The 14,701-nt window shown below is 32.8% G+C and overlaps 1 protein-coding gene across 1 annotated transcript in view; it reads right to left on the bottom strand.

The window, feature by feature from the left end:
• Window positions 1-14,701, bottom strand: part of LOC127726993 (uncharacterized) — a 153,110-nt gene that overhangs the window by 45,962 nt on the left and 92,447 nt on the right. Inside the window, exons 18-19 of the mRNA XM_052234364.1 lie at window positions 5,878-5,982; window positions 4,273-4,386 (exon numbers count right to left, since the gene is read on the bottom strand). Coding sequence (XP_052090324.1) covers window positions 4,273-4,386; window positions 5,878-5,982 — 219 coding nt within the window. The remainder of the gene's footprint in view (window positions 1-4,272; window positions 4,387-5,877; window positions 5,983-14,701) is intronic.

The raw sequence follows: 14,701 nt of genomic DNA, 5'->3' as shown, positions 1-14,701 counted from the left end.
CATTAACAATCCGAACTTTTCTGATTTGGTTCCATTAATATATCCACCAGAACTAGAAATTAAAGAAACAACAGACACGGCTTCCCCCGCCTCATTTTTAGACTTATACCTCGAATTTGACGTACACAGTCATCTCAGTACCAGAATCTATGACAAACGAGACGATTTGAATTTTGAAATTATCAATTTCCCCCACCTTAGTAGCAATATACCAACTTCACCTGCATATGGGATATACATTTCCCAACTTATTCGATATTCAAGAGCTTGCAGCTCCTACTCAGACTTTGTAAAACGTCACTAGTGTCTGAGCAGAAAGTTGATGAACCAGGGGTATGTCAAAGAACGTCTCGTCCTTTTTCTAAAAAAGTTCATCGGAAGGTACCAAGAACTTGTTGATAAATATTCCGTATCAACTTCACAAATAATACACGATGGTCTTGAAGTATAGATTTTGCGTACTGACGTTGTTTATCATCTTAATAACGTGTTATAGTATCCTTTTATTTGTCTTTATTAATATTACTTTTACTGTTAAGTCTGTTTTTTGAGGTATCCATTTGACGTGACTCTGTGCTTATGTATCCCGTCATACTTTGAACGACAAAATTATTTTATTTATTAATATGACTTTCACTGTTTAGTCTGTTTTTTTGTGATATACATTTGATGTGACTCTGTACTTATGTATTCCGTCCTACTTTGAACCACACAATTATTTTATTTATTAATATTACTTTTACTGTTAAGTCTGTTTTTTGTGATATCCATTTTACGTGACTCTGTATTTATGTATCCCGACATACTTTGAACGACAAAATTTTTTTATGTCTACCTGTGCGAATTTCAAACGCGCGATTTTACGCCAGTACTTAAAACCTTCCATCCTTTATGGGTGGATTTTACATAGATAAATAAAATCGTATAATATAAGCAAATGAGGATGATAAATTTGATGTATGCCTTTTTGTGCTTCTTCGTTACATTTGTTTGTTTTTATAGTGATTAAGATGATAACACAATGTTGACTGCTGTACCCCTATTTTGACCTTTTTACCTATTGTGTCTGTTTGTTTTGTTCACGCATCGTTGTCAATATAATGGAATTTGATGCGACTGTCATACAAGTGAGAGGTTTAGCTAGCTATAAAACCAGATTCAATCCACCATTTTCTACATAAGAAAATGCCTGTACCAAGTCAGGAATTTGACAGTTGTTATCCATTTGTTTGATGTGTTTGAACTTTTGATTTACCATTTGATTGGGGACTTTACTTTTTGAATTTTCCTCGGAGTTCAGTATTTTTATGATTTTACTTTTGTCAGTTTATTTTCGACTTATGAGTTTGAGTGTCCCTTTGGTGTCTTTTGTCTTTCTTTCTCTCTCTTGAACCGGTGTTACTGTCCACTGTTTCCTATGTACGAATTTTTGATCTGTTAACTCCTTCGCATCCGTAAAAGAAATCGACAAATTTATTATTCCAAGTTGGTCCTTATATCCTAAGGATGTTCTCTGAGATTCTGACCAAAGATAGTCAAAATACGGAGACTCCATATCAGAGTTTTTTCCCCTTTCTGTATTTGACATAGTGATATATAAATGTTACTCGAGAACTTTTAGTTATAGAGAACAAAGGGAAATTTGAGGTCAGGGTCAAAGGGCAAGATCAAGGTTATGATCTTAATTCTAACTTTTGATTTTTTTCGCTTTTGTTCACAAACCGTAATAAGTAATGATATCTTTTTCACCAAAATTGTTCTTTACGACAGGTCGTAACTTTTAAATTTTGGTCGAAAAAGTACTGTCCCTTTTAATAGTTTTTACCGTGGAAAGTTAAGAGTTAATTGTATGAAGATTTAACTCATGAACTGTACAAAGTTTGAGATCATTCATTTAAGGCCTTGATAGTGAGGTCGAGGTCAAATGAGAATTTGACGTTCTGGATTTTGACTTTTGCAATAACTTCATACAGGTACATTATAAAGCCAGAAATGGAATTTTGCATTCGGTTTGAAAATTATAACCTTTCAAAAAGTCAACCGGAAGTGACTTTGAGTAAACCATAAGTAGCATTTATTGCATTTCTTTCATATAAAAGTACCATATTTTCTTCGGCATTTTCTGTGTGCATAAACCTTTCATTTGAGACCGGACGTCAACTTCTGTAAACCGTAAGTAGCAAATGATCTCTCTTATTACCGGCAAAAGTACATCGAAGCCTTATATTTTTGGAATCAGTGTGAATATAACTGTCTTCTGAGACCTAAAGTGACCTGTTCTTAACCGGATGTAGCAAATCATCTCCCTTATTTCAGGAAAAAGTACAAAGGAACCATATATTTTTGGAATAAAAAAAACCAATGATTTGACGTCAGTAATAGGTACCAGTCTTGTTAAACTTACATTGTGTCATAGATCAAATTTATTCGTTCAGTGTATGTTCACCTGTTTTTGTTAATATGTCTTTTGGCTGAGTTAAGCCATTTCGATTGATATTTTGTAGTGTGTCTTTCTATGTTGTGATGTTGCAATATTGTTTCAGGTAAGGGTGAAGGTTGGTACAAATTAAAACGTTTAAACCCGATGCATTTGTTTGCACCTGTCCTAAGTCAGGAACCTAATGTTTAGTGGTTGTCGTTTGTTGATGTGGTTCATAAGTGTTTCTCGTTTCTCGTTTTTTTTATATAGATTAGGCCGTTGGTTTTCCTGTATGAATGGTTTTACACTAGTCATTTTTGGGGCCCTTTATAGCTTGTTGTTCGGTGTGAGCCAAGGCTCCGTGTTGAAGACCGTACTTTGACCTATAATGGTTTACTTTTACAAATTGTGACTTGGGTGGAGAGTTGTCTCATTGGCACTCATACCACATCTTCTTATATCTATTGTATTAAAATTCCAGTTTCCGGTGCATGTCAAAACATGGAGTGAAATAAAGTAGTCCATTTTTTTCTGAATTTTTTTCGGGATTCAATTTTTTCTGTTTGATTAAAAGTTTATGCTGAATAAAAACATATGTTTAGATTTAAAAAAGAATATTGCATCTTTTTGGGGATATCAATTCAGGGAAGTGGAAGGATATCATGTTTACTGGAAGTGGTGCGGCCTAGTAAAAACAGCAAACAGAAAGTAGAAAAAATTAGTTTTGACTTCAGGGTTACATAACTTTTTATTCTTTGTGGCATGACCCACTTTTTTTTCGATCAAATCACAATTTCACATTAGTACATACATGCCATGCACATGAAAATAAATTTTTATGTAGCATTTTATTTTTAAAAAATTGCAAAGATCAGCTGTTTAGCATGTAAGCCTTTGGAGCAGTCAATTACAAGACTGCAACCAATATCTTAGAGTAAACAGGAAGTGACTTCTTATCAATGATAGAGAAATTCAATGGTGGAAAGACCTTAAAAAAATGAAAAATTGTACAGTAAAATCATAGTTTGCAACAACAAACGATTCCTGTCAAATGAATTACATATTTTAATAAACTGTAGTGCGCATTTAAATCTGGTAAAATAGATCTTCCATGGGTCATTATTTCATGCTTTTAAGCACATTTCTTTGAAACTTGTAATCGTCTGGGTTTTTTCTTTAAAAGAAAAACCTAATGTTCTAAAGGGAAATAACTGCATATATGTATATAAAATATTATAGTCCCTCCCCCATCATCAAATTACGTGGCTGTCCCTATAGAGAATAAGAAAATATTGTGATTTGTAAAAGGTATATATAAATGTAAAAAAGTCACAAACTGGTACGAAGATAGCGGAAAATTGTAATGTACATGTAACACAAAAAATGGACATCCATAGATTCCAAATACGATGTGAATCAAGATGTTATATTTTTTTGTTTTTCAATAATCCTGCACATGAATGTGATAACATTCAGAACGGAATATACCTACCCTTCTTAATCAGCTAGATGTATTTCCAGGTTAAATGGGAGAACGTATCAGCTGTCTTCTGTGTTCGCTTTTCGTATGGGTACTTTTATTAGTCCGTACACCAGTCTACCCAGTTCAATAATTGTCATTCAGTGGATAGGGTATTTTATTTCATGAGCGTTACATGCTGATACAGCTTAATTTCTATGCATGGAAACTATTTTTTCTACTTTATCTTATGTTTCAATAAAAGGAAACGCAAACTCCACCTCCATGTCTTTAAATTGATCGATCAATTTTGAGTATCTAATATTCATAAACATCTCTCACACACACACACACACACACACACACACACACACACACACACACATTTTCTTACCGTATTCACAATTAAATCCGCGATATCCGGTTTCACATGTACATGTATATCCATTCACATTATCTGTACAGCTACCTCCGTGTTCACATAGACCAGATGCACATTCATTTATAGCTGTAAAAATATGAAAACAAAGATCTAAAGCTCGACATAGTTTCTTCCAACAAAGGTCAAGTATCAAATAATAAGAAGAAAAAATTAAGTTTGGAATATACACATGGGTCAAGGAAAACAAGATTACTTAAAGAAACAAAACGACGTTAAGACAAACACCAGTCCAAAAGAAAAACCGATTGTTGATTAAAAAATATTTCCTCAGAACGTTATAAATTAGTTGTCAATCAAGAAATTAAGCTTCCTGATATCAGTTTCAGACAATTTTGATTAAATCAGACTGATTTTATGCCTCCCTTAAACTGTCATACAAGTGAGAGGTTTAGCGCTATAAAACCAGGTTCAATCCACCATTTTCCACATAAGAAAATGTCTGTACCAAGTCAAGAATATGATAGTTGGTATCCATTCGTTTGATGAGTTTGAGCTTTTGATTTTGCCATTTGATAAGGGACTTTCCGTTTTGAATTTTTCTCGGAGTTCGGTATTTTTGTTATTTTACTTTTTTTAAACAAGATCTTTGAATCAACTGTTCTCCTCTTCCTGTCGACTTTCTCCTATATGTATATACATGTAGAACTTAGATGACTATGTTCAGCACAGTTATCTAGTCGAACTTGAAATAAAGAATACCACAGAAACAGTTAAGTCTGACTCATATCTTGACTCACGTCCAGAAATCTACAGTAAGGATCAGTTAAGATAAAAGTACTTTTTATTATATTTTCCATGTACTGTGCAAACATGTCAGAACTATTGTTAAAATGCACGAGGAAACAAATTATACATGTATATTTTGTATGGTCTACCAATATAGTATTATGATATACAAGTAACTGGACACACGACTGATTTAACCGTTATTGTATCTAGTTGTATGGCATTATCATATATCAAATTGACTATTTTGCAATTGCTAAATCTAATTACTCTGTTTCAAAATTACATTTCTGTTGCAATATCAGAGTAACCAAAAACAATGTACAAATAAAAGTATATAAAAGTAGTTTATAAGGTAAATAATATCAGAATTCCAGTTGTAAAAATAATATGCTTATAAGAATTTCAGCATCATTAATAATTCTACATTACTTTTAAACTCAAATGCACTCTCAGACAATAGAAAAAATTACGAATGATTTAACAGGGTATGTACATGTCGTGAATTTCGTTGCTATAGGTAAACTTTTTTCTTCAAAGTTTGTGTGATGACTTTGGAAAACGACGAAATCAAATATCCCCGAAACTGTAATTTTTCATCAGTCCATAAAAATTGGTACACACGAAAATAAATGAAACCACAGTAATTGCGTTTAAATAGTCCATATTTAGTTGTGAAAGCTTCACAGGAATCATAAACAAGATTCGAATTATAAAAAAAATATTTGTCTATACAAATGGGAGTCTAGACTGAAATCCGATACGTTAGGAGCAAATCATAGCAATCTTTAAGGTTAAAACTGATCTTTCTTTTATCTAAATTGACAGTACGTTTGCCTAAGACCATTTCAGGATAGTCACTCGTGGTTGAAGACGGATCATTTCCATATATCTTCAATGTATTCCAATATATCTTGTCATACACGGGTGCTGGTACTGAAAACAAATAATGATGTTACAGAGTCGTATACAAAATATTATGCCAATAAAAATGTTTTATAATTTGTCATGAATTTTGGCTACCCTTAAGTGATCAGCAGCATTAAGAGAATCATGAGTTGAACATATAACCTCTTTTCTGTAATTTTAGACACAGCAATTCGATAAACCAGATCTAATTAATTTTCAGGAAAAACTTCAAATGGTCTCTATTTTCTCATCAGCATTATCCGTAAACCATTCCGTTTATAATAATGAATGGCGACTTTCCAGCTTCGATTTCAGGTAAGGCTCTCTGATAAGTACAACTAATTCAAGATCTAGTTTTCTTATTCTTTAAGGAGTTTGTTCTACTTATATACATTTGTATGTGTTTATAAACTGAGAACAATCTTGGTCTTTATGATCATATTGTAAACATGCAAAGAAAGTATCTTTCATACTTGAATGTCAAAAATATAGTCAAATTCGAGAACAGTATACAAAAAAGTATCATGGGAGAAATCCATCTGCAAACAAACTTATCAAGTTGTTATCTGTCCAAAATATTAAAGAATTAAATAACTTAGGTATATTTTTAAAATGAGCAGAAACACTTAGAATGTAATTGCATTATATAGTATATTTGTTCTCACATATTGTGTTTATTAAAGTATATCATTCTCCGCTCGTATTTCGCATTTTGTATAATGTATTATGTATTGTATTTAATTTCATGTACACCTTTGTATTAACATATTGTGTAACTCAAGAATATTTTGTGAAAATTCTTATTATTGGTGCAGATAAAATTCTTATTAGTATGTGTATGTATCCTATATAAGCTGTATTGCTTTTGGAATAAAGTGTTATTAGTATTCAGACCGTGTCCAAATATACAATGCGGGAATTTCTCGCTGCATTGAAGACCTGTTGGTGACCTTCTGCTGTTGTCTGTTCTATGGTCGGGTTGATGTCTCTTTGACACATTCCCCATTTCCATTCTCAATTTTAATGATAACTCAAATTGTCTAATAGTTGTCGCATCGGCAATCATTCCATATGTCCTTATTTTTATTGTCTATAAATTTGGTTTTGGCCAATTTTCTCCAAATGCCAAACAAAAATATGTGTCAAAATTTTGGAAAAAACTTGATAACTTTACTAATATCAAATTGTTTTACTGCTGAATAAAACTCATGCGGAATTAAATCCCTTTTCTCTACTGCTTTCAATTCCGATATTCTAATTTCTATTTGCAAGTATTATCGAAATTCTGAGTCTTTTTTTTTTGCTTTTTTCTTTTTGTAGCAGAAAAAAATCTGTGTTTTACTTATCCATCTTATTCCCTTTAGAGTTTCATTTTGTAATTGTAATCGAAATTGAAAATTTTAATATTGGTATACTTTTAAGGTATAACCAAAATGCCGAACTTAAAAGTAAATTCAAAAATGACAAACCCATGAAAACAAATTGATTGAGAAACCACAGACACAACAGATTAATGTGACAATAATTGGGATTCAGCAGCCAAAACTGTGTAAACATACATCAAAGACATTTTATTTCATTTATTTTTTATGTTGTTGTATTTGGAATTGTATTTCAAGGACTTTTAATTTAATATTAAATACTTAGACATGTTAGATATATGGTTGTCCAAATTTAACAGGCAGTTCATTATTTCAAATTTTGTAATTTATAAAATATTTCCATAAGCTTCCACTAAAGATGATATTCCCACTTTGAAAATGTCCTAAAGTTGTAAAAGTTAATATAGACATTTCACAAATGCATTAATCCTAACCCTGAAATATTATATTTATTTCACAAATTTAATAATCCTTTTGTGAATGAGACTTTTTAAATAACAGTTTAGCTCCCTGGTATATGGAAATCAATGTCACAAGAACGCAATATTTTGTTATTACTTTGTTTACAACAATATATTTTCCTATATAACAAACCTGTTCGTGCATTTTTCATTGTTATTGATCGTTATTCAAAGCAAAATAATGATCAAAGATACCTGGTAGGATCTCTTTTGTTTACTTATTGTACCTCGAACTTATTAACCCGGTGTAGGTCTTTAAGTTGAGGTTCAATTTACTAAAAGTTAATCGGGCATAACTAATTAGACACGCCCTCTTAGAATCAGGAGGTCCAAAATAAGATCGGGAAACAGCCAACGAAATACCATAATTTACAATTTCAGAGAATCAAAGTGCTTTTGGTTGATTTAATATCTCCGGTCAATAATCAAACAGTATATGAGTGGAAAAACAAACATGTCAGAAACCGGGAAATGCTGGCTGCAATAGGAATTTATTTACAAAATGAGTCCATATCTCACATACTTATAGTGGCCGTTATTGATTGTAAATTCATGTCGTTTTGTTTTTGGCATTCGTCTAAAGTGGGAAAAAAGTGGGAGGGGAATAATAGCTTAACTTACGATTGATATCATGGTTAAACTTTATTCTTTTACGGCATACGTTTTACCTCTAGTCAACGCTCTATCTAATGAAAGTGTACCTCTAAAGTTGTTATCATTTGCTTCAGGTTGGTCCACTTTACATCTCGTCGTGAATATGCATGACATATCTGCCACTGGACATAAAGGGAGCAATTAATTAACCAGCACCATTTAGTGATGAATAATCATTAGCCTTCAGTTGATAATTATCTCAGGCAGTTTTCCTTTTTTTATATTTTGATTTTTATTCATATTTGATTTCATAAGCGTAAATTTTAGCCTTTCTTTCCTGATTTTTCTGTTTGCATTTAATCTTTTTTTTAACATTAAATAACGTAGTCCACATTAGGGGTTACATTGTATCCTATCCAACCAAACTAGGAGGAGGGGAGTAGAACAGAAAAAATCTTCATTGAGTGGCAATAACTCATATATTGAGGCGTACAACGACGGCAGTCTCGTCTAGGTGACAAAACTTGCTGTTTCAAGTTTTTTTTATATCTGGTAATAAAAGTTGTTATAAAAGCAAAAATGGATAAAAAAAAAAATGTTGGCAACAGTTTATATAAGGATTATACTTATTTTGACCGTTTCATTTATTTTTTAGATATAGTCTTACTGATCGGTTTTGTTATTTATTTTTTTTTCATCTACGATTGCCTTAGCAAAAGTCGCAAACAATGTGTTAAAATCAGCCATGCGAATTATTTGAAAACTTAGCTGACCTTTGTTGTTGTTTACAGATTCAATTATTGAACTTGTGCGTAGATCGTATTCCCCCCTCAAAGATTTATTCAAATTGTTTTTTAACATATAGATAGCGTGAAACTCTCACTACGCCACGTATCGAAAATACGACATTTCTTTTTCGACCGGACGAAGCTGCGTATTTATACATCCGAACAGCCAAACTGACGCACCCCTTTAGCAAGTGTTTACTGTCGGACGTGAGAGGTCAAGAGATGTCACTGTTTCTATACCCAAGTCAATCCTTTGGTTTTCAATAAAATGAGATAAAAGTATGATTAATGCGGCAGCAACCCAACGACACAGACAAATCAAAATATTAAGAGTCAACATACAGTCTTTTGATACAGAAAAATGCGTATACAGAATAATAATCTCAAAACCGTCCCATGACTTAAAAATACGGGGTTAATTTAACAATATTTACCGTTAAAGATATCCCAACAGGCACAAGTGTTTGTTTGAAAAATATCACCTGCAATTTTTTATTCCGATCAGTGCACGTGGAAATTAAAGAATGTGTAATATAAACCATTAGAAGAAAAATACTTCACTGTATAGTATAACGGTAAAATAAATGATGATAATGAATGACGTCCAGCGGCATATTAAATGAATATGCAGGACGATTACATGTAAATATAATATAAGTATTAAACCTGCTTTGTACTAGACCGACACGCTGAGTCGGTTTTTTTACGCGTAAGTTCACAAGATATCAGTTCGGAAGAAAAATAGTCACCCTACCCGGAAACATTTCTGACTACGAGCCGACAAGTCTGTGCTCTTACTCTTAAATGCCGCTAATTTAGCGTTGAAACAGCAAATACTAATTTTAACGTCTTTGCTTGACCCGGTCTGGATTCGAACCAACGACCTCCCGCTCTCGAGGCGAACACATCCACGAAACAAACCATGACAGCGGTTGTACATAATAACATACCAAAAACTAATGTACAATAAATACAGTTTCACAAAAATTTCACAGTTACTAAAGCGAGCTAAAAGTATCTAAAATAACCTATTTAGATGTGTTAAATTATATTAGAAACTACATGTAAATATGGATGGCCAACTTCAGAATAGATCTCTGCAAATTAGATACTCTTGCACCAATTATTTCAGGGGTGTGGATGTGGCCGGATGTGGCCACTTGTTGCAAGGCTAAATTTCTGTCCTTATTCAATATACCCTCAGTTTCCAGTGGTAATCCAATTTTCACGTCCTGCCTCACTGTCGACCTCCTATTGCAAGACCTACCTATTGTATTTAAAATTTATGTGTTCTCGTCATGAACATGCATGAAATAGTTGCCACTGGACGTTAAGCAAACAACAATCAATCAACTCCATAAATTATTTCATGTACATAGTACACGAAGACAAGATCTTGTAAAATGCTATAAAGTAAAATTTCTATTTAAATCACTAAATAACAGTGCAAACTTATTTTATGGTTTTGCAATTTACTGCATAACTGAACACTTATAAAAAAAATTATTTTAATATAGTTCTTATCTACGGTTTTATTGCGATTTATGATATATGATTTTGTCAGGCAACTATAAAACTAAGAAAGGTAAAACGTTTTTTTTTCAAGGTGTTTGTTTATGCTACATTTAGACGTGAAAAGGGAATGACGGAAGACTAAAATAATGAATGTTTTCATATAATACATTGTATTTCAATTTTAAGAATGGTGATCAACCTTGCAAAAATATCTCATCTATACACGTTTTGATCGAGCCACTAAAACCTCCATATAAAAAGAAGATGTGGTATGATTGCCACTGAGACAACCTCCATTATAGACCAAATGACACAGAAATAACAACTATAGGTCACCGTACGACCTGATAAAATGAACAAAGCCCATACCACATAGTCAGCTATAAAAGGTCTGTAAAACAATTCAAACGAGAAAACTATAGCTAACGGCCTAATTTGTGTACAAAATAATGAACGAAAAACAAATATGTAACACAGCAACAAATGACAACCACTGAATTGGGACAGGCACATACAGAATGTGGCGGGGTTAAACTAGTTAGATGGAGCCAAACCCTCCCCCTAACCTGGGACAGTGGTTTAACAGTACAACATATGAACAAACTATATAAATCAGTTGAAAAAGGCTTAACTCATCAAATGGACACAAATAGAAATACATCTAGCCAAAACCACGATGGGTAAGGTTGTCCTGCGAGAGAACGTTCTGTGCTGGTAATTCAGTCATGATCGGTGCTGGTGATCGTTCAAAAATGTAAACAAAGACGAAAATAATGATTTTTGACGATTTATAGAATAACAGATGAAAATAAATAGGTAAGATGTTTCAAATGTGTTTCTTATTGGTTCAAAAGCAAGCAACCTAAACATTAGCCGTCTACACTACTGTATGACAAACAAAAAAGTGCTAGTTTCAGAACATCTTGAACAGAAAAAAACAAACAAAAGTGCTTTACCCAGAACTGATTGGCATAATAATTTTGTAAAATACTGTAGCACTCTCTTAAAATTGCACATTTTTATAGATTATTTATGTCCTGATTCTGTGCTGGTGGGTCCTGACATTGTGCTGGTGGGTTCTGATACCGTGCTGGTGATTTGTCACAAGATGTTAAAATTATTATGATTCAAACATTGCTTAATCGACTGTCTGTTGTACAGACTTGTGCTATAACTTATTTATGACACGTATTTTAACCTTGGACATGTCTTTTGATTGAAGTATTAGCGTTTTAAAATAATCGCAACTAAATATTACTTTTAAGGACAAAATTTTTAGTTCAATATCAGATGAAAGCATTTTTAATTCTAGTATTTTCTTAAAGCTATTAGATACCTTTAACATGTTTATTTCAATTAACATTGGAAGCTGCCTACTAATTGTTTAAAAGGTATCCAAATACATTTAAAGCAACACTTTAAACGACATTGATTTTTTGCTCTTCTTTAATTCAATTTTTTCAATAAATTTGATCAACTCGTGAGACAGATTTCATTATTTTGCAGGCATGGAAAATAAAGGCTTTGGATGCTACTATAATAATAATAATAATAATAATAATAATAATAATCTTTATTTCAAGAGGGTATGCTCAATTAGTACAAACACTATTCTCCCTTGAGGCCCTCACACTCCACTCACAATGCATCACACAATTTCTTCATAACAAAGATAAACATTAGAAAACATAATCAAAATTGATACATAATAATTTAAATAATTCCTGGATTTTCAAGTAAAAACTTAAAGCAGTTTGTTTTAAAAGTATTTATGTTTGACATGTGTCTTAGTGCTTCTGGTAGTTTATTCCATAAAGTTGGGCCAGAATATGAAAAAGATCTTCTAAATGTGTTTGTTCTTGCCTTTGGTATATTAAGTAATTGGGTAGTATTTGATCTAAGTTGCATTCCATTTTTATTTGTAACATAGGAGATTTTGTTAGACAAATATTCTGGGACAGATCCATATAAACATTTATGAACATATAAGGCCTTGTGGTAAATTACACGATCAGTAAATCGAAGCCATGATAACTTTTTAAACATTGTATTAGATGGGGTATCATAAGGAAGTTCAAGAATAATTCTAGCTGCTCGTTTTTGAAGTTTATCTAATCTATTTGTATTTTGGTCACTGGTGTTTCCCCAAATTGTACAACAGTAATCCAAAATAGGGAGAATATAACCATTAAAGTATAACTTTCGTGTTTCCAGGGGGAGGGATTTCTTTATCCTAGACAAAAGATTTAGCCTGGTACTGATTTTTGTGCACAAAGTGTCAATTTGGGCTGTCCACTCAAGATTTTCATCAATAAAAACCCCTAGGAGCTTTTCGCCATTAACATCTCTAATGTGGGAGTTACCAACAGTCAAATTAAGAACATGGTCTGTTTTTGCTAGTTTCTGTCTAGAACCAATAACCATAGATGTAGTTTTTGTTGGATTTATATACATCTTATTTCCCTTGCACCATTCTTCAATTCTGTCTAAATCATTTGTAATGCTGTCCTGTATGGTATTTAGACTACGACCTGTGCAGTGAATGGTAGTATCATCTGCATAAAGGTCTGCTTCAGATGAGGTTATATGAAGGGGCAAATCATTAATGAACAATAAAAATAAAAGGGGGCCTAATATGGAGCCCTGAGGTACTCCAGATTTTATTTCTAGTGCCCTTGACTTGATTGTCCCATTTTCAACTTGTTGGAATCTATGAGATAGATATGATTTAAACCAGTTACATGATAAATTTGAAATTTTGTAGCACTGCAGTTTTTGAAGAAGGATAATGTGATCTACCAGATCAAATGCTTTTTTAAAATCTAGGAAGATAATACCTATAATTTCTCCATCATCAATGGCTTTCAACCACTGATCAATAAGTTTTAGTAAAGCAGTGTGACAAGAGTGGTGGCTTCTAAATCCAGACTGACTTGCATGAAGGAGCTTATATTTTAATAGGTATCGGTATAGGTGTTTGCAGACATGCTTTTCAAAAATCTTTGAAAGAGTAGGCAAAATAGATATTGGTCTATAGTTGTCAACAGTATCTTTAGGACCCTTTTTATGACTTGGCATGACACGGGCATTTTTAAGCTCAGAAGGAAATATACCAGCAGTGATACTCCTATTTATAATATAAGCTATTGACGGTGAAATAACTTCTGATGATAGTTTAAGTATGCGAGGACTGATCTGATCAATGCCTGTAGCTTTTGCAACATTTAAATTGCTAAGGCAGTCCTTAACTTCAGCTACTACTGTGATGTCGAGACCCAGTATGCTTTTGAAGCCATTGGCCATTCAATTGGATGCCATGGAGATGAATGTCTCTCAATTAAAGAAAAGGTCAAAGGAGTTAATGGGAAATGTGGATCAGTAGCTAAGCATTACTTTATCGTACCAAATGCCGTAAAAGCAGAGGGAAAACATATATGGATATCGGCTGAAACATCTAACATAAAGATTTTCAAACGTATCAATTCTGTGAATGACAAAAATGAGAACGAGGATAGGTACAATTTCAATAACGATACTGGAAAAGACAGAATGGGAGCACATGCTTTCAACTTATTTGATATTTTGGCCAAAATACCAAATGTTTAAAACCAAAGTGAAAACTTTGAGCTTTTTCTCCAGCTAGTTTTATCCGAAAAAATTCTATCGGATGATATAGCCTTCCTTCTTTTCCTTGATGTTGCTAAATGGTTTTCTGAACAAAACGCTGCATATATGCGATATAACGACGTAAGCAAACACTTCTGGAGACTTGGGTTTAGACTTTTCCATAGCAAATTTTTGAATTTTATGAAAGGATTAGACAATCAGACACTAGTGAGAGATAACATTGACGTGATAGGTCATCTGAAACCAGAAATTGCTTAGCTGAATTTTGCTGTCTCGAGTAAACAAAATGTAATTCCTTTGTCAAATGGTGTTCCAAACAAAATCCATCCAGGTGTTATCACCAGTATGATTGAGTTCATATAAAAAATCGAACATGCCG

Source organism: Mytilus californianus, unplaced genomic scaffold (assembly GCF_021869535.1).
Source record: "Mytilus californianus isolate M0D057914Y unplaced genomic scaffold, xbMytCali1.0.p SCAF_19, whole genome shotgun sequence".
Classification (NCBI taxonomy): domain Eukaryota; kingdom Metazoa; phylum Mollusca; class Bivalvia; order Mytilida; family Mytilidae; genus Mytilus; species Mytilus californianus.
This window is presented reverse-complemented; position numbering and strand designations above follow the sequence as displayed.